At 45.9% G+C, this 21,622-nt stretch overlaps 1 protein-coding gene across 1 annotated transcript in view; it reads left to right on the top strand.

The window, feature by feature from the left end:
* CBL (Cbl proto-oncogene) overlaps positions 1-21,622 on the top strand; it is a 364,906-nt gene that overhangs the window by 188,678 nt on the left and 154,606 nt on the right. The window contains exons 6-9 of the mRNA XM_086956760.1: positions 2,635-2,772; positions 12,431-12,518; positions 12,724-12,855; positions 13,847-14,056. Of these exons, the coding sequence (XP_086812886.1) occupies positions 2,635-2,772; positions 12,431-12,518; positions 12,724-12,855; positions 13,847-14,056 (568 nt within the window). The remainder of the gene's footprint in view (positions 1-2,634; positions 2,773-12,430; positions 12,519-12,723; positions 12,856-13,846; positions 14,057-21,622) is intronic.

The following is a 21,622-nucleotide window of genomic DNA, read 5'->3' as shown; positions in this document are numbered from 1 at the left end:
TTTGCCGTGAAGTCAGGGTACAGCGATATTTTCATGCCTTCCACCTGCAGTTGTCCCTTTTCCCGAGCCAGCCGCAGGGCCGTGTCTCTGTCCCTGTAGTTTAGGAGCTTGGCAATGATGGGCCGGGGTGGTAGTCTGGGTTGAGGCTGAGGGCCCAAAGTACGATGCGCCCTCTCCACGATGAACATTGGGGAGAAAGCCTCCTCCCCAAGAAGCGTTTTCAGCAGGTTCTCCACGTAGAGCTCCATCTTGCCTGTCCGAGTCGATTCCGCTACTCCCGTTATGCGAATGTTCGATCTGCGGGAGCGCGCTTCTAAATCCTCTGCCTTATCACGGATCACTTGGAGCAATCTTCCGAATTGTCTACGGTCTTTGTCCCTCTCGGTCTGAGCCTCCTCCGCCTCCGTGAGGCGCCTTTCTGCCATGTCGAGGCGCTCCGCGTGTTTGTCTACTCGTTCCGCCATGCGGTCCATGCGGTACGATAACGCGTCTATCTTGGAGCCCACCGCCTCTATGCTGTTCTGGATTCCTTTCTCCATCGCTGCCAGCAGATCTCGAAGATCCGTAGGCGCCGTGGACGCCGTGGCTCCTTTCGGGGAGGCTTCCGCCGCCGGGGGCTCCGACCCCTTCGTCTTCCGGCGGTCAAAGGAAAGTTTGGCCTGCGTTGCATCATTTTTCCCCATGATGAAGTGCCAGGTCCAGGGAGGGTTTCTGTCTCACGATAACCACCCCGTAAACGCCCGGGCAGTGCCGCAAGGGTAGTGCGTCGTTCACTCCTCGGCCCCAGAAACGTTGGCGCTGGCGGGCCAAAAATGGCGGCTGCGGCGCAGGTGTAACCTCCTGGGTGCGGCTTGTGTCGGAGTCCGCCAACCGCCAAGAACTGCGCCGGCCCCGGCTGGGCGCGCTAGCGGCAATGTCCCTGCAGTTTTAACGCCGCTGCGTGTGGGCCCCCAAGTGGGCCGTGGCGATCACACGGACCGTGCGCCGCCCCAGTTTCAGCGTGCTGCGCTCTCCGGCTCCTCTGGAAGTCGAGGCCGCACGTCAGGTGACGTCGTGCGGCCTGCTCCGCAGGGTAGGTCGCGGCTTCAGGCCTGGTCGGCGCCTCTCTCCGTCGCCGATCGTGTACGGGTCGTCACCCACAGCTCTCGGTCACTCCGGGCCACTCAACCGGGTCGGGGGGGCACCAGGGGTCACCAGGCACCGAACTCAGCTAAATTGGCATTCAGTAGGATAGTTTAACAGGATAATTTAGGGGCTTAGGCGAGGAGCCGAAAGCTCACGCGTCCGCCATCGACGCCGGCTAGCTCCGCCCCCCCCCCCAGATAAAATATTGTTGCGGATCAGAGCGACATTTCTGCTGAAGTTTGTGGCTCCCTTTCTTGTAGTCCAGTTCATCACGCTTCTGGCTTGATTAGCCTCCCCTCAAGTGGCGGAGCGACTCCATTGCCTGGACACCAAAAGACCTTTGAGTTACTACATGGGCTACCAAGGACTACCAGGTGTATGATCAGCACTTTGTGTGGTTCTCTGGGGTGAGGAAGAGTAAGGAAGTGCAGAAAATTACCATATTGCAGTAGATGTTCCTCTCTATTAAGAGCTGCTACACAGTCGCCAAGAAGCAGCCTACAGAGGGTCTGAGGGCTGATTCGGCACAGAGTGCCTCTTCTGGACTTTAAGTAGTGACATGGTGATCAAGTCATAAGTTCAAGAAGCACTACTGCTTTGATAGCATTGCTTGATGGCAGGGCCATAAATGCGTTCGTTACTATAGGACTTCGTGGTTTGAGCCATTCCAGAGACCCAGCGCTTGGGAGGTCCTGCTTTGATACCTATTCACAAGGTGATGAATCTAAGTTTAGAAGCATTCATCAGAAGACCAACACCTTTTCTGGTGGATACTCTAAGCTCAGATTCCTTACCACTCTACCACCTTCCAATCCAGTTGAAGGGTCTCTTTACCTATGAAATGATCTACTTTATGAATCTGCATATTGTCACATCTGATAGAGCGTTATGCTCTGTGTTCGGCGCAAACAGAGTAAAGAAAGAAACTGACTTCAGCACACAGAATTGTTGCTTTTGTCTGGCTCTATTGGCAATTATGGGTTTGGGCGAAGCTGCATGGCTCCATTTGTGCAGGAGCAATGCTGAACAGTCTTCTGATCCAGTCTGGTGCCTTGTGCTATTCACAAGGTAAGAAATCTGCGGTTGGGTAGGTTACCCACCAGACAGCATTGCCGAAGGTAAGTAACTTGTTCATTCTGCACTTGAAATTTATCTCCTTGTTCTCACCCTTTAAATGATTGCCAGAAAATATTTATTTTCAACATAATTTGTAGAATTCTACAGGTACTACTCTCAACAGTCTGTGACAGTCTGACCAGATCTGCTATTGGACATAGCCTGGGCCCAACTACATGCTACATGTCATGTCTAGTACACTGGCTTTTCCTACTGTTGGGGTGTTTCTTCTCGTTATCTTTAGGGATCATCAGAATACTGATAATACGTTTTTTTTCAGCTTTCATGTGGCAATTTCTTGTCAAAGTGGTTTTAAGTGACATATCTGTGCATGTCGCACAAGTGCAATATTATGCCCCTGACCACCCTTTTAAATTTTCTATTTATCCACAGTTATATCTTTCGCCTGAGTTGTACACGGCTTGGCCAATGGGCCATTGGATATGTGACGGCTGACGGAAATATACTGCAGACTATCCCTCACAATAAACCTCTCTTCCAGGCTTTGATCGATGGCTTCAGGGAAGGCTTGTAAGTAGACAACAGAAAATGTCCTTCAGCTCATGCCACTTTATCTTCATTCTCCCTAATCTGACAGTATTGTGCCCTCCTCTTGCCCCCTTCTTTGGCATTTCTAGGTAAGGCTTTGATAACTTTAGCATGGAACCCACATATTGACTCTGCTACATTCAGTATGTGGTTTTTAATTGCCTTGCTTTTTTTTTGTTTTTATTTTCCATTTAAACTGGTGTGCAATTTAAAAAGTAGTAATTGTTTAATGAACAAGTTGCTCCAGAAATGTACTTGTTCTGCAAAAAAAATCCACTACTCTATTTTGGTATCAGTGCAGTGACAAATTACAGCAACTTTCTCATTATATCACAGATAATAGCATTTCCATCATGTCTAGGCACATTATCAGGGCATGGATTCTAGCAAGGCACAGATTTTGCTGTGTTCCTGCAAGTCTACATACAGGGGCTGGGAGTATGCGAGAAGCAATATTTTCACATTTGAAATGCCCTGTGTGTTCACGAACACCGCAAACTTCCATGTTTAAGGGTATTCGCCAATTTCTCTTCAATCTCTTCTTATATTAGAAGAGGTTGAAAACGTACCTGGCTAGTGCAGACGGAAAATATTTTCCAGTTGGGGAGAAGAGTGGGTTGATGGGAAGTGAACTTGCAATCGCTTAGTACATTTTTGAATGAGCAAATATGCAAGTGTATATTTGCTTATGCAAAAATTAAATGTGCAAATTATTCTGAGTCCAGTTTCCAGACCTCCTCCTGCAAACTCTTATGAATTCCTGAACAGTTGGAATCCATACCAATGTAAGGACCGATGCCTGAGGGTGCTCTTTAGTGACCTTTAAGCAGTGATCACCTAATTTATTTGTGTTGCCCGTCCAGGTTTTACACTGACAATCCATTATTCTTTGTTTTGAATGTTAACATGCATCAAACATGTTTTACAAAATGATGTCTCCGAGAAATAGCATCTAAAGTTGCATAATATTTTAGCAATATTTTAAGTTGCAAATGTTTTGGTGTACATTTTATTTTGAAAGCAAATAATTGGCAGTCTTGCTTTCAGGCTTCTGCATGTGTTTGCAGAAAATCAAGTACATTCTGGGGGCATTATAAATAGCTTCAAGTTATTAAATATTGCATATGGGTGTACACTTTTTTTAAATATTAAAATCCATGTTAGTAATGCAAATTTAGCTTATTAAATTTTCTTGGAGTGCTCACCCTAATAGTAAAGACTTTGCATTAATGAACTATGTAGAAGTTCAAACAAAGTAGGCGTATGGATACAAATCTCGTCTCAGTTGTAGAAAGCCCTCTTATAAGCTCTTTATTGTGTTACTGTAAACTTGCAGACAAAGTGCTTTGGCTAGAGGGGATTGGGGATGTCCGTCCAATAGACAAAATGTACTTGGCAACTTGTCCTTTACCCCCAAACAATATACGTAGGGCGTCGGCTGATGGGAATTCCGCACCCCTGATTAACATTGCCTATCACATCATGTTTTTATTTACTTTTTATTTTTTTAACATGAAGCTGATTTGCTATAATTACATGGATGTAAGTTTGAATGTAATGGATTAGGGGCAACCCCTGCCATCAAAGAAGTAACATTGTGGGGTCACTGGATATGTAAATGGTTTAGAATAGGCTTTGGGGTACAGGCAGGCCCTGCTGCTCGTTTGACCTTTTTTGTATAGGGCCCTGATCATCAGTAAAGAAGACCCATTTTTTATAAGTGGAGGCGTCCTCTGTGGTTTCAATGTAAGGGGCCTTGCCTTGCAAAAGTTGCACAAGCCTTCAGAGACTTAATTCAGCAGTGTTTTGGTTGGGGATGGAAGCTGTGAGCCTGTTGCTTCCCCAGAAACTACTGAGTGAGGGTTGAATCCCTTCACACATGTAACCAAAAAAGTCCTGAGTCAGCAGTGATGTGAGGTGAAGTGTTCAGGCAATAAAGTGTGGCTCAAGTGGTTCGAGCGGCAGACCCTGATGCAGAGATCTGGCCCGGACCAGGGTTCAGTTCCCCGCCTCGGCGGGTCTTGGGCTCAAATTTCCCCGGACCTGACAATTCTCGCCTCGGTGCCTATTCCAATCATGGAGTCCCACTCTGTAACTCTGGGCAATAGCTTGCTTAATCTCCACAACGGCCCTCGCAGCGGGATGCCTGGCTTTCACCTTGGGGATGCCCAGTAATGGGTTATCTCGCAGGGGAATACCAGCAAGCGCTGGGACGCTTTCGGGCAGCCATGCGCTCTACAAATCAAATTTCATTTCATTCATTTCATTTCTCCTTTAAAGTCCAAATCCATCTTGAATTGCATACCCTTGCTCACAGTTGAATCTCAAAAACCGTCTCTTTAATAGAGCTTCTGCCCCTCTTATGCTTAAGGGGGGTGTGGAGGTGAACACACTGTTTGCCAGTTTTGTGGACATTGTTTGTATAGGAGAGAAATTACCTTGTTTCACTAGCTTTTTTACTTTTTTTTACTCTAGCTTTTTTACTTTTTTTTACTCTTGCCATCTAATAATTGGTGCTGATGTTGCAAGTTGTTCTTCAAAGCAGAGATTTTGGTTTTGAGATGACTCTTAATCTCTCCCCTAAAACTTGTAATGCTTTAGTACAGACTCTACCTCAGATTGTTTCACCATCCGACTCGGAGAAAGCTGTCAGAGCTCCAAGACCATACCGTTAATGGACGAAAATCTTTAATTGCTATACTGAAATTCACACCTGCAAAGTGAGAAATTGTGTTTCGGCCAACTACTTTGGAATATAATCAGACCAAAGGTTTTGAGGAAAGGTTGTATGACACTGACTTGTTGGATGCTGTGTTGTGGAGAATACACTCTCCGTTTTGTCCTAAATGTAATATCAAGTTCCCAGGTAGGAATGACATAGGGTCAATCTCCTGAGGGTCCATGAGGAATTGTCCTGTTCTGGTGCTTAGGTCTTCAGGTGAAAAAAGTCAGTTTCGTATCTAAACGACGGACATTGGATGCACTATGGAATGAAGTGTGTTAACTCCAGAGCCATCGACCACAACCAGCGTCAAACGCACTTCGATGAAGAAAGGGAACTACCCTCTAGTTTCCCCGGGAATGAGGGAGCAAAATCCAGAGTACTTTTCCTCTAATGAATCCAGCTTCGGAGATGCTCCTTCTACAGGTCCCCCTGTGAATTTCAGACCAGTACAAAAATTACACCTGTCTTCCCCACTAGACTTTGCCTCTAGATTTGCCATTGAGGTGATCCTCTGCTCCGGGCAGGGAACAGTTTTGAGATGTTATTGACTCAAGGCCCAAACTGCCTCTGAAAAAGCCTCGACAATCTGCAGCAACCACTGATCCAGAGCAGTCTCATCAAGAGTTTTGCTCCACAGAAGCCTCAACAACCATGGCTTGATCCTAGATGTGAAGAGACTCCAACTTGGCCGCAAGAATCAAAACTGCCCACCATGGACTTAAGGTAGACTCTGAAATCAAGCTATATGCCTCCACTGGCCTTGATGCTAAGTGATCCAGCTCCACTAGAAGCCCAAGAAGAGCAGTCTGACCAGAGGCAGATGCAAGTCTACATAGCCCATGTGGCAGGGCACATCTTAACTCATCCGCCACACGCTACACCACTATGCCAACCCCATGCCAAAAAGCAGCAAATCACGTTTAAGAGACATTATCTGGGGAACTCAGAACCTTCCCAATCCCTAATAAGACTAGGCCATGGCAGGAAAGACCTCCATCAGTCCATGTCCCCTTTGCAACCACTTCAGAGCCTGATCCTGCAGGTCTTCTAAACTCCTACAATGAGACATTCCAAACAGATGATTGAGACAACTCTTGTCAAGTTTTACAATGTTGATTACCCCAGGATTAGCATTCCTTAGAACTTTACCCAGTTAAACCATTTCCATCTGATGATATCACCTCCTACCATGCAGTCATCTTGCATGTGGCGGACCATCACATGGTCAAAGTCCATGTGATCGAGGATGTGGACAGCTTTCTTATTGAGGTGCTGTCAACCCGTGACAGTGCTTATAGAACACCTTCTCGATGAGTACAAGAAGTGTGGCAAAGAGATCATCCGGGGAGATATATCTGTAGCTGCAACATTAGGTATGCCCTGTAAGTAGCTGACTGGCTCTTGGAAAACCAGCTCTAGCATTCTCCTCCGAAGGCATGCGTGGCTAAGCGTTCTCTGGATTGCAACCAGATGTCTGGCAGCACCCAATTGTGCCTTTTGATATGCACTGCTATTTGGCCCTTATAAGATATTTGTAAGTTGTGGGTGGTAAGCACCCAACTCAAGTAATAATCACAACCTTTGTCAGGTTGAACCGTTAGTCACTAAATTAACCTGAGCTCTACCTTACTTTAGATATGGTACAGAGCAGACACTTAACTTGGAGGCAAAGTGCAAAGTATTTCTGCAGTTCTAAAACAGTAATGAAGTTGAAATGCTGAACAATAAAAATCCCAAAACAAATTTTAAAAAAATAACGTTTAATAAATTATAAAATACAGTAAGGGAAAATGTGAATTTTTAAAGTTTTAGGTATAAATAGCACCAAAAAGCACAAAGTGCCAATGATAGTCCATGAATGCGGATGTCCAGGACCTAGACACAGTTTAACTCGGACTGCGATAGAGCACGGGTCAGGTACACTAACCATGATTGTCCTGCTCAAATATTTTTCCTTTTGACTTTAGTCCTTTAATTCCCAGTCCACCAAAGGAGTAGTCTACCTCTAGAGCCCCCTCAGACGATGCACTTAGATTCACAGGGTGCCAAGCAGAGCCCAGTCGCCACTGATTAGCTGGGCAGTTGCAGGAATGGCCTCTTGTAACTTTTTGCATCCCTGTAACTTGAAAAAGAGGTCAGCCTTATGAACCTTGGCGTCCACTTTTTTGCCCTGGGTACGAAGAGGTAGAGGAGGTCCAGTCATTTAGGGCTTTTCTCTGGTATCGGACAAGTCCAGTCCTCTTCTGATTTTCCACCGGTCCAGGAGTATTCTGAGATGGGTGCCCAGAGTTGCCACATTTATAACTGGCATACACTAGTGGGTGGGAATGTCCCCCAGGGGAACCTTAAGCAATGGGTTAGAGTTTCTCTGGGATAACTCTATCCACTTTAGGCTGTCCCAGGTTCTATCTACCCTTAATACAGAAGGCTGACTCATATCTTCACAGTTAATACAAGTGCTATTAGGTATTGCAACAAACTGGGCTGGGTGGGTCCTGAACCCTCTGCCAGGAGGCCCTGTGCCTTTGGAACTGGCTGAATCGTCATGGCATTTCTCAGTTTCCTGATCGTACACCACCAAGCAGCATCTTTAAATGCCCTGTCGGGCAAACTGAGGCAACTCCCAGGGGATTCTAAATGGCAGCTTCTTCCAAGGCGGTGCAGGGCGTCTTCCAGGAGTGGGAAGAACCCCGGTTCAATTTGTTAGCCAGTGCTTAGAACACACAAAGTGGATGCTCTTGTGTTTTGGAGTTCCCAAGGCTTTCTCAGATATTGTCTGCTATTAATTACTTCACCAAAGTACAGTTTCAGCTCTCTATTGAGAAGAGGTTTTCACTTCACGATATCGCACACAACTCTAAGATAATGAAGATGTTTTTCCTCCTTCACCATGGTCTTTTTTTAAATAAATATGGCACCCTGTCTCCTTGCATAGTATTTCACACTTACATTAGTGAGGAACGCAGTGTCTGAGAGTTAGCCATCTGTAGGAGCATTTACAGCTTTCTGAGACTAGGAGACATGAAGGAGAAGCCTACGCTGTGTTTCCACCAGTACAGGGAAAGGGTAAGTGACCTTTTAAATCCTATCGCTACTTCCATTCAGTTAAGGAAATATATGTTTTTCATACAGTATGTGTATATATATATATCTATATATATATATATATCCGCACTGTACTTTTCACTGCGACAGTCTCCAATTGCCGACCCCACACAGGAAAGAACAGGAAGACCCAGAGTGCAGGTGAGTTTCGTTTATTCAATAGCACACCACGGCAGCATAACGTTTCGGCCTGCACAGAGGCCTTGGTCACATGGCGCACTGAAAGAGGTGCAAGAAATTTAAAGGGCACATTCACAACAGAAGGGAGCATTTGATTGGTTGATTTGAATGCAGTGGGAGTGTTACAAACTGCGACGGAAAAGAGTGATTGCAATTGCACTTTTTAAGGCGGGGGAATTTATGTCAAAAACAGGTAAGCCCTGGAAAATTAATCACTGTATGAATACATTTGCGAATTCCGACCTTTGTGTAAATTCAGTTAAATTAATTAATTAATTAATATTTTTGGGTAAACAGTGGGCAACCGAGGTATGTACAACATGTAATAAATAATAACATATATTTACATAAAGTGCAAACGGCAAATGTCTATCAGATGTCATTGTGATAGTCATTAAAAGGCTATCAGCATAAATGCTAAAAATACACATATTCAATGCACAATATACCAGTTGTACCACACATTTAAAATATATACAGCATATTTAATATATATACATCTATATACATCATAGATTTTATACTCCTACCCCAAATTGCTTCTGAAAAGTCAAATAATAATAGACCTCACGGCCGGCTGTTCAGGGCACTATTTTATATACCTCAAGACATCTCCCCCTACTCTTCCAAGAAATATCAATTTCCAACACCAATCACCCATCTCTAATGTGAATGCTACAAAAAAAGTGAAAAATAAAATAGGTGAATACATATTTTTTCCAAGTAACGTTAAAAATTTCAGTGACATTTGTTTTCTGAGAAAAATAGCAACCTACAAACTACCTTAAGATGACCTAGTGTGTTAATTCATAGATAGTCATCTTGCTAGTTTCGAACTTTTTCTTTCTAGTTCCTGGGCAGTCGCTATTTTACGCTCTTAACCATAGACAGATAACATACATTTGTGAATATAGACTGCCATTATGACCATGGATAAGTTATTCATAAGATGGGGGATATAATAAAGGAGCATTGGTCAGTGTTCTTCTGTCTTCCAAACCAGCCTTGCTTGTTCAAGTTCCCAATTGTGATGTGTTTTCTGAAAGGATTGAAAAAAAGCTGTATCCTCCAGCTCCCTTTGTTCTTCCCCAATGGGATCCTCAACTAGGTTTAACTTTTCTAATGGGGACTGCGTTTGAGCACCTGCGTAGTTGTCGTGTAAGAATGTTGACGTTGCAAGCTTAGTTCTTGCCCTCCCTTCACCACCTTTTATCCTGACAAATTGGTGTTGCGAACCAAGGCTGCTTTCCTTCCAAAAATGGTGGCTCACTTTCACCTCAGTCAGCCCATCATCCATATCCCCCGAAGGAGGAGGAATGGTTGCACAGGTTGGATCCTAGGCGTGCAGTCAACTGCTACCGGGATCGCACCAAGCCCATATGGCTATTTAACCCTCTGCTCTGTGGCTACTGAGGAGCCAAAAAACATGCAATGCAGTGCAGAAAAGGACCTTGTCTGGGTGCATCAACCTCTGCAATAAGACTTGTTATGTTTTGGACAGAAAGGACCCTCCGGAAGTGATCAGGCCCTATTCCACCAGAGCTAAATCGACTACTTCTACTCTTACTAGAAGAGTTCCAGTGCCAAAAATTTGAAAAGCTGCAATGTGGATGTTCCTTTTCAACTTCACCAAGCATTACTACTTTGATTCTGAAACACGTAGAGATGGATACACCACCTGATCCGTTCTGCAGGATTTACTCATCTAATCATCCATCAACCTTCCTTCTGACAGGCTATTGCTTTGGAATCTATTCTACAAGTGAGGATTCTGCAGGTGGAAGTATCAATCTGAAGAAAAAGTTAATAACTGCAGTAGCAATCTTTCTAGTGGATACACTATCTGCCAGCAGACTGTCACCCGGTTTGATGGATGTGTTATAGGGAGAGTTAAAAAAAAAGTCAGTTTTGGTACTGCACAACTATATCCAAGTGACTGTTGACTCGCCTTCGAAAACTGGGAAGAATTGCATTGAAACTGACGTTATTGCACCAAGGATGGGCGATATAGGGCTTCAGGACGTCATCTGATGTCACTTCCAACACCTATACTAAGCCAGTACCCCCTACCAGCGAAGTAAGAGCTTTCGAAGCTTCTGAATCTAGTCTGAGGTTTGGTATTACTCTACAGGTGAGGAACCTACAGATCGACTATTCACCAGGTAGGTTACTTCTTCTTGTTGATACTCTTTCTAATCTTAGATTCCTCATCGCCCTCCCACCTCCCCATTCTGTGGAATTAACTTTTCCATCTAATAAGGTTCAAAAGTAGATATCTGCACGCATAATTGATTCGTGGGATCTTTGTCCAGAGAAAAAGCGGACGTCCGTGCGCTTGGGTAGGGCCTATGTGAGGCTTCCAGTAATCCGTGGGGAGGAGCGATGGAGGACGGAAACCCTATCAGAGGTACCGTATTGCACAAACCTATTTACAATCATTCTACACGCCGGTTATCATCCCGAGTGCGCTGACCCCCTCCGTTTTGCAGTTCCCTTAAGGAGTCCAGGATCAACACACACCTCGACTTGCTCTACCTTACATCTCAACTAACTCGGGGGACTAGAAACACCATTCAAATTGGAACTGAATTTTAAAGTTTACTCAGGAATACTTTGTGGTCTATTGTGATCTTTCTGCTACGTCAGTTTCCTAGGAGTATTCTCATCTAGGACCATCGCACCCATCTGACTATTTAGTATATGCCCTGATGAAATTCCCTTGGCACGAATGGGAATGAAACGCGTTGGCTGTGCCGTTGTATGCAAAAGGAAAATAAAGAATTTATTTAAGAAAAGAACTGAAGATTCACACATTTAATGAACTTTTTGTGCTATTGACTCCATTGAGTGCGCCTCTCTATCTTTTGTACTATTGCTCTGACAGACATCCTCGGCAGCGGATGGTGAGAGTAGCTGCACCACCAAATATTTTTGAAACAGACGAAGTTGATGTGCAAAACCTTGGTCAGCTGCTGTGTGCTTTTGGATTACAGGATTCAGTAGTCACGTCCAGGACAGAGTAGAGTTGATGCACAAGCGCGCGGCACCACCTGCTGATGCGCAGAGGCTGTGCTGAAAAGTCTACCAGATCCAGTCTGTTGCCTGAGGATATTCTGAAAGTGAGGAATTTGTGGTTAGAATATCTACCAGAAAGTGCTCCACCAAAGGGAAGTAACTTGTTTGTTTGGTCTGTGGCATGTTCTGAAAGCCAGAAGGCAGTCTCCAGTAGATTGATGCATATTCTGAAGAATATCTGTTTTCACCTGACATCTGCGGTCTTTGCTCTGTACTGAAGAATATTTTTACTGGGGTTGTTTTTCTGTTGTGCTTTGTTCTCCCTACTGCTGTTTCATGTTGATGAGGTTAGTGGAGCACTGCAGGGCCTACGATTGGGTCCACATGTCTGGCTTCTCAGTGTGAGAAACCCATGCGGTCATATATCAATAATAATTGTGGCTTGAAGCGTTGCCACACGAAAGGCACATTAAGAGGGGGAGTTGATTGTTTAAATTATTGATCAGTTGAACACAAAAAGTTTACTTGTTTATTCCAAAAGATTTAGAAGGTGTTGAGAAATGCACGCAGAAGCGGAATTTAACTTTGTGTTTTCTGTGTCAACAATTTTTACAGTTATCTTTATCCAGATGGGCGAAATCAAAACCCGGATCTGACTGGCCTGTGTGAGCCAACACCCCAGGACCACATTAAAGTGACACAGGTGAGCCACCTCAACTGAGCCCCGCACTTATTCGAATCAAAAAGAAGACAGTGCCAAGGTAAAAAAAAACTAATAAGAGTGAAAATGTGCCTTGCATTGCGTGGGGTTGTTTACTAGCCTGTTGGGGTCTCAATTGACCATACTCTTTTGTAACAAATGCAAATGCAAATGTTTACTCACAACTGACTGACCTGTTTTGTCACAGGAACAATATGAGTTGTACTGTGAGATGGGCTCCACGTTCCAGCTCTGCAAGATCTGCGCAGAGAATGACAAAGATGTGAAGATCGAACCTTGTGGTCACCTCATGTGCACCTCCTGTCTTACTTCCTGGCAGGTACTGTGCATTGTACAGATGTTTCATGCCTGCATATCCTTTCTGGGTTCTTCCTTCAGGTCTAATGCTTTTCCTTCTCTACCTCCTGACGTGTTCAATACTATAGTGTCCTCATCTGCCTTTCCACCTCACAGGTACTGTGCCCTGTTCTGTTTTGATTTGAGGTCTCATCTTTCTTGCATTTTTCCTGGCAGGTACTGTGTGCTGTACTGCTGTCATATGCTCTTTGCCCTGTTTCCCACAGCTTACAGAAAATGTTTGAAGTTTCTGCAAGGCTAGCAAGACTCTCACTCACAAAGCATGTATAGCAAAGTCCCCTTTGTGTTGGGCATGTGTAAATGTATTTCAGTCTTTGCATTTTATGAACAGACGGACAGATGCATTTCAACAGTTCCTTTCTGTCTACCTCTTCTGTGTATCCACCTGTCTTGGTTTCCAGTTTGTGCCTGCCTTGCCATCATCAGTAATGTCAATGCCAAATATTGCAATGCCAGCGGGGCTCACATATCTAATTACTTGTACTTGCAGTAAATAATCATTGGGTGACTTTGGGCTTGAACTGTGTACTTGAAGTTGAATGTGTGAAACCCTTCTGTGAAGCACCCATTGGGGAGGGTCTCTCAGCTGTACGTCTTTGGAAAGGAGCAGTGGTTTGTCCACTACTCGTCGTGGCTGACGTTGGATGGACCTCTTGGTAGATCTCATCTAAAGCACATCAACTCCCAGGGGATCCTAAATGGTGGCATCTTCAAAGGCGGTGCAGGGCGTCTTCCAGGAGTGGGAAGAACCCCTGTGCATGTGTGTGCTTAATCAGTCCGAAAGAATTGTGGAACCTTGGGTTTCAAGACTGTCATTGCTGAAATTTGTTTAATTAAATGCAGTAAAATGTTTAGTAATGCTGTTAAAAAAAAGAAAAAAGCCTGGCGCTTTCTGCAGAAAACCTGGGAATTGGCTCTTTTATATACATGTGCATATTCTTTTCACACTGCAGGAGTCTGAGGGCCAGGGCTGTCCATTTTGCCGGTGTGAAATTAAAGGAACTGAGCCCATTGTTGTGGACCCTTTCGATCCCCGAGGTGGAGGCATGGCTGCACTGATGCGGCACTGTGCAGAAGGGGCTCATTCTCCCAGCTACGACGATGACGACGATGATCGTGTGGACGACTCACTTTTTTTGATGAAAGAGTTGGCCGGTTCAAAGGTAATTACCAATTGCCTAGCATATCATGACTGCTTGTTATGGGGCCCACGGGTTCTTAGGTGAGTAAGCACCATGACAGAGGTACAGTTCATAAAATTATACTCTGTAGATTTTAAGTTACTCAAGTGTGATAAATGTGTCAAAGTCCCTGATTTCAGGTGGAAGTACTGAATCCAGTGCAGAATCTGTGGGACTGGTTGAATTCCTGCGACTGTAGAGATGGCATGCTGAAGGAAATTCCACCATATTTCGTACATCCTCCAGAAATCAGTATTTTCCATTGTAGCCCTTGTATTTTGTGCTCTAGTTGGTTGGGCAAGTTGTCACAGAGAAGCATGATGGAGTAGTTCTTGACAACAATGTATCATTCTCAGTAAATCACTTCAACTGCCTCTGTTACCAGGTTTGTGACAAATGCATTGGGTAGAGGCTGAATTCCAGATATATGAACAAGACTTCGCAAAAAAAAGTACAAAGAGTCCATTCTGAACCCAGTCACTTGATGGAGGAGTAATGTGAATTCGAAATCAACAGGTTCATGACGAGACAACTGGAGAGTAGTTAATTGGGAATATATATTGAAGCACACAGAAATAAGTATCTTGGTTTCTTACTCCAAGAGCCTTTTAAGAAAAAACAATTCTTCAAATAAAATATCAAAGGTGAGAAAAGACACTTTAAGGTATTTTGGTGGTTGGCATAAGACTACTTTTTTACTATGAATCCTTATAATACCAGCAACAAAGGAAACATATTAAAGAATAATTTACTTGCAAAGCTAAATCATCACCTTAAAAGTCTTAGTATGAAAATCCCACTTTAATTGCCTTGTAAAAAAGATTAACTGGCATTGGCAAAGCCTGTGGGACCTATTGGCTTTAGTGCAATTTTCTATTGTAATTGTACTTTACTAAACATTGGTAAAGCCAAGAGGTTTTGACTTTACAAGACTGAGCTGTTAGATTTTCCATTGCTTATACAGTATATGTGAGCGGAGTCGCATTTAGGTGTCCCAGTGAATTCTGGTTGTGGGAGAATGTTCATCATAATGGGGCAAGATTGAGCGCACAGTAGCTGAGGCTGAAGGCAGTGTGAGTCAGTGGTCCAGGACAGTATTTAGTTTACTTGTTCATCCAATCCTTATCCTCTCCCCAGTGTACACATAGTGAAGATTACATGTGCTATTTGTAACTAAACGTTATAATTCTTTACAACAAAATCGTTGTTACTCATTTATGTCAAACTGCAACAAGCACTCACGCAGCCAATAGGTCTGTCTTTTTTTAGGGACAGGCTTTTTGTTGTGTGATATGTCTAGCCTAGATGCAACAGAAGAAAACTTACCGAGACATCTAAATGCTGGTCAGGCTGCCTGCCTTGTAAAGCAAAGAATTGTAGTTTCATGTTATAAGCAGGAACCTATATTGCTTTGGCTATTTGTGCCACCATATCCCTTAAGAAGTGGAGCTGCATGTTTGTTCTCTGCAAAGTTGATGCAAGTCATGCAGGTCATTTGCTCTCTGGCGAAGCAGTCCCGAATATCCTCAATTTCTTTGGGAATGAAGCATGCTGGTGAGAGTGGCGTGAAAGGGTTGTGAGGAAACAAAGGGCAGAAGCAGCACAGGGGAATGAAGTGGAAGCAAAGTAACTGGGGCAGAGAGAACAATGTAGAGCACAGGGGAGTAAACGGGTGAGAACCACAGCAACTGGTAGGGAAGAAGTAGACTGGCAAGAGAACTCAGCTGAGAGTGTGTGGGGGGGGGGGGGGGGGGGACACTAGGGAGGCCACTGGAAAACATGCACTCTTTTTGAGTTTTTAAGCAGGAAAAAGTAGCACCTGCAAAATGGTCAGTGGAAGGACAGAAGTAATACGTCCATACTCAAGGGGAGTGACAAACACAAAGAAGAATAGACCACACAGGTAGTGATTAAGAAGCAGGCAGATGTGTGACAATGAAGTCAATTAATGGTAAGCAGTGGACGGGCTGTAACCCAACGTAAGCCAAGTGTCTCGCAACAGTCAACTCATGCTCTTTCTGATGGAGACTTCTAAACTCAGATTCCTCTCCTTGGAATATTTCCCAGGTGTCATATTGGATCCAGAAACTCTTGAGCTGTACCTCTGCGGGCCGGTAGGTGGCGTTGGTGGCTTTGCGTCGACGTCATCCACTCCGGATGTAACCTGCACAATACTTACAGGCACAACCCCGGTTCTGACACTAGTTACGTTCTTTCCGCACCAACATCCGGGATCTGGAGAGCTACCGTTGTCATTTTTTTAATACATTTTAATACATTTTTTAACATTTTTGTTGACTTTTTTTGAGCAGTTGCTCTCACTGGGTTAGGTATATGTCTCCCAACAAACCTACTGGTTTTAAACCTTGTGGGGAATGTCACAGGTAGATGTCTGTGTCTTATCCCCACTTTATCTGTGTTTGGGGTTGGACCACGACTCCAGGGAATGCGATGACTGCCCGTCGATGCACCTGAAGGAGGCTATGTCTACTACACTCTTCTCCTAATTCCCCAGAGCAATCCCTTGCCCAACATGGGGAATTTTATGCAGCTATACACCATCTTTGGGCCACCGACTCCCTCTGGAGCACCTATGGGCCCCATAGAGCCAAGAGGTTCTCCAGCTGGGTTACAGTCTGAGAGTCCATCCACTCCCCCCACCCCCCCCCCTTCCTTTCCGACGGCAGCTGGATGCTATGGATCCATTGTCTTATCTGGAGTTACCTTCCCCTCTAACCCCATGCCAAACCCAGATCTCCGATGCCAGTGATTCGGAACCTATTGTCCTGTCTAACGTGGATACTGTGCTGCTGCATGGCGACACCGGCACAGATTGGACCGCCAGCAGTCTGGTTTTGACACGCTGCCTCTGTCTTTTGACACACAGTAGACATTCTGACTTTGAAGGTTGTGTTCATGACTGCTGTGGCTTTACGGACCCAGCTGATGAACTTGGACAATCCTATCATATGGACAATTGGTACGAGGCTCTGGGAAATGCTAGTGGACTGGACACCTCCGGATTCTGGCTTGGTCTCCTCTGGGACTTGCCACTGAGGAAGGCACATACGTCGTTGTGGATGTGAGGAGAGTGTGGAGGTCCTCTACCTGCAGCTTTCTTCTGTTGTGGTTAAGTCTAACGTTCTGATGGAGGTGCGTCAACCAGGGCTGAGCTCTGTGGAGCCCCCTACTCCCCTTTAATGAAGCCCTCACTGATCTTCGCCTGGGGACCTGGACCAAACCTTGCACAGGGGTGGCGGTTTACAGGCTGGATGCCCACTGCCAAAGCCCCGCACCTGGGACCCAGCTTTCCTTACCGAACACCCTACTCCTGAGAGCCTAGTGGTACAGTCCTCAGCTGCCAAAGTCAACCCAAGCGAGTTCCTTACCACTCCTCCACACGGGAAAATCCAAGAGACTGGACGCTTTGGGGAAGATCATTTTTCTTCCACTAGCCCAGCTTTGTGGAAGGTCTGCTGTTTTGTAATTGGCATGCCATTTTGACGCCCCCAACAACCACCCCCCCCCCCCATTCGGTGACCAGGCTGACATGGTGCTTGAGTGGCTCCGCACCAACTGCACTCCTCCTTTCGTCCATCCCGTGGCTATGGCAGGGGCTCCCAGCTCTGCCTGCAATTCCACCCTTACCTTCAGGGCCATCCTGCTTCCCAGCCTTTTTGTGACTGTGTATGCAACTCCTACAAAGGCTGTGGGACCCAAAGATGGAGTACTGTCCAGTTCCCCTCCCCTCCGGGTGCCACAGCCTCAAAATCCCTTTAGAATGCCCTCACTACTGCACAGTTACCCTTTTGGTGGCAGTATCGAGCACCACCTGCCCCAGTGACCAGCAATAACCTCCGATGCTGCAAATCATCCAATATGATTATGCCCACCCATTCCTGGTAACACCGCCACCCTTGCCGCCATCCTCCGCAAAGAGAGGTGGTCCTACATCAGCAGCTAAGTCACGAAGTGCAGTCTCTGCTGGCCAAAAGAGCCAGTGAGAGGGTACCAGCATCAGACATGGGGCACGCTTGTTAATCCCACTACTTTGTGGTGCCGAAGGATGGGGACCTCCACTCTATCCTAGACCTTTGCCCTCTCAATGCCTTCCAATAAAAAGAGAAATTCAAGGTGCTTGCTTTGGCCCAATTCCTGTTTGCCTTGGATCCCGGAGACCGGATGATAGCATTGGATGTCCAGGACACGTATTTCCATATTCCCTTCCTGCAGACCCACCGGCGTTACCAGTGGTTCATGGTGGGCCAGGCGCACTTTGTTTGCTGTGCTCCAATTAGGGCTCCTCCGTGTCCCTTGGATGTTTTCGAACATGATGGCGGTGGTTGCAGCATATCTTCGGAGGTTAGGGGTTCCAATCTTCCCCTACACCGGCCTACTTTACAGACCCTCTGCTTCATCAGAGCCATTCTGGACACTGCAGTTTCCAGAGTGGAGCGTGCATGACATTCTGGGTATGATCACAATGGCTGGATCTCTGAAATCCAGGGCAGACAGGCATAAAATGATCAGACTTATGGAGACCTCAGATACTTTACATAAAGTGTCACACCACTATGATCCAGACTCCCGTGAGAGAAGAGCACTCAAAAGTTACCCCAAAAGTCGGCCTAAAGAGCCAGGGTGTTAACTTTTTGGGAAAAGAGCTCCAGAAAGGGTCTCATGTATTGAAAGGGAAAAAAAATTCCATATTTTGGGCGTCAGGTAGTTGAAGGATTATAGGAATCTGGCTGTTTGTGATATATCAGTAATCTGATATACAGTGTCGAGGGGTTCCCTTATAAGTGGATAGGGGCATGCTCTAGCCATCACAAGGTGCTCTGAGGAGTAGTGTGGTCGAGAAGAGGAGTGCAAGACAACTGCAAATATACGCAATGATCAATAAATGACTCAAGAAGGAGATCCACACCAATTTATGGAAATAGCAAGTATATGTTTAGGCCTCAGAGAAAAATAGTTTTGCAGCATGAATCTTTCTGGATTCACTATGCAGTGCGCTATTCCGCGGTCTAGTGGTTGGGTCCGGAATCGTAGTCTTTTCTCTTTTTTTTTTTTTTTTATCCCCGTAGCCCAGGTGGGCGTCGACGTCGCAACTTTTGTGTCCTTCCTTTGACGTCGGCACGCTTCCTGTGGAAGCTCCCACCCCTGGGCGCCATCTTCAGGTTATTTTTTCGGCCGTTGGGTCTGGATAGTCACCGTGAGGTTCCAGAGTTTTGGGAGAAAAGAAGGAAAAAACTGAAATCTACTGAAAGTTTGGAGAATACATCCAGAAACAAGACCACTGAGCCACGACGACGAAGAAGGAGTACATCGAAGACTTCGACATCCAACGGAGAATGCACACACAGAGGGCCCCTGAGTGCAGGAATGGACAATACCCCGTTCAAATTGTGCCGCAATTGGCAACACAAATACGCGCAGAAGGACCAGCACCCGTTTGCAACCTCTGCCTGCCAGTCGACCACGAGAGCAAGGATTGCAACGCCTGCTCCGTCTTTACCCCGAAGACCCTCCGGTCGAGAGAGAGAGATTAACCAACTACAGCATGCAAGGCCAAGGTCAACCTCAGTCGCTTTGAGACTTGGGCCTCTCCAGTGAGGAAGAGGACAACCTCGCCGAAGAAGCAGATGACTTCCCGGTCATAGAGACCGATAAGAAAACATCAAAAGAGGTAGGAGAGACATCGATCCCTAAAGCTCCAACAGACTCTCGTAAGCCTGAGTCAGACTCTCGAAAAACAGAGTCTAAGTCCACGAAGGGAGCACTGACTCCAAAAGTCTCGACGACCGCAGCTGCATCCAAGGATAAACAGCCCAGCAGATCCTTCAAAAAGGACTCCTAGACGGCGAAAACCCAAGAAAAATGAGGTCATCTAAGCAAGTCCCCGAAAAGGCTCGCTCGACGCCGAAAGAAAAGGACCCAAAGGCGACTTCTACGTCTAAGAGATCGCCCGAAACACTCGACCCCGAACAGGCCGCCGAGATGGAAAGGAAAAAGAGAAGGCTCGAGGCCGAAATGGATAATATCCTGCAAAGGAAAAGAGAATTCGACGAGCGGATGAAGAGGTTCACCATCCCGTCGAAGCCGGCGATCGTCGGGGTAGAGGACTAAGTGGAGTTCGCCGTCGAGGAGCCGCCAAAAACTCCAGAGCCCCAAGAACACCAAGAGTAAGAAGGCCTATACTATGACGAGGAAGACCAGCACACAAGTTTAGGCTCGGCATCCTCTGTGGTGCAGGACCTGGATTGGCAGGACCTAGATGCTGAAAGCCCAGAAGAGGCCGTGGAGACGTATCCTTCGAGGGCTTCGCCGCCAGATGGCATTGGTATCTACAACATGGTCATCAGGAACGCGACAACAGCTTATGGAGTGAAACTGGAGGAAGAAAAACTAAAAGCCTGCTTCATCTTAGAGACCCTGCTCACCACTCAAACCAGGAGTCCATTCCTCCCCATGCTACCAAGTGTCCTGGACCAGGGGAGGGAGGCATTCAAAGAACCAGCAAGCTGCAGGTCTGTCACACCTACGACAGAGAAGAAATACAAGCACTCCTCTAAGGATCCTCCCTACATCCAGGGATCCGTCACAGCTGACTCCATTGCAGCAACAGCTAGAAAAAGGGCCAACGTCCCCACAGACCCATCACCAGACAAAGAGAGTAAGAGGATAGACCTCACTGGGAGGAAAATAGAGAGGAATGCAGCAGACATACGTACCAACATTGGGAAGAGTTTGGGCAACTGCTCAAACACCTCCCTGAGCAATACCAACAGAGGGCAACACACCTGTTGGAGGAAGGCAAGAATATAGCAAACTCATGCCTGAAATCAGCCCTGGATGCGGCAGACACCACCAGCAGGCTCATGATGACCCGGGTCACAGAGAGAAGGCTTGCCTGGCTGAGGATCTTAGGCTTCAAGCCGGAAGTACAGAATAACATTCTGAACATACGCATTCCCCCCTTCAATGGAGAAACCCTTTTCGGAGCACCAGTGGATGAGAAACTCACTCAACTCAAAGTTTCCTGGAAGGGGCTAAAAGGATAACACCACCCAAAAGGATGCCGCCACCGGCATGGAACCTTAATTTAGTCCTAACAGAGCTTATGAAGACGCCCTTTGAACCCATCCATAAGGCCTCACTACAGATGCTCACAATGAAGACAGCCTTTCTAGTGGCAATCACCTCGCTACGCAGGGTAAGCGAACTGCAAGCACTAACGCTACAAGAACCTTACATCCAAATACACAATGACAGGGTGGTGATCAGAACGGACCCACACTTCATCCCTAAGGTGGTGTGAAGGTTTCACATGAACCAGGTAAATACAAATACCAAGCTTCTTTCAGAAACCATTCACAAGCACAGAGAAGGCACTGCACAATCTGGACGCTAGAAGGGCAGTAATGCATTACATGGAAAGAACTAAAGAGCACAGGAAAACAAAGCAGTTCTTTGTGCCCTTCGCAAGCAGTTTCCTGGGTAGACCAGTAACAAAGGGCACTATCGCACAATGGATCGCACAAACTA

Source organism: Lissotriton vulgaris, chromosome 2_1 (genome assembly GCF_964263255.1).
Source record: "Lissotriton vulgaris chromosome 2_1, aLisVul1.2, whole genome shotgun sequence".
In the NCBI taxonomy this organism is placed as follows: domain Eukaryota; kingdom Metazoa; phylum Chordata; class Amphibia; order Caudata; family Salamandridae; genus Lissotriton; species Lissotriton vulgaris.
The sequence above is the reverse complement of the archived record's forward strand: the minus strand, read 5'-3'. Positions and strand labels throughout refer to the sequence as shown.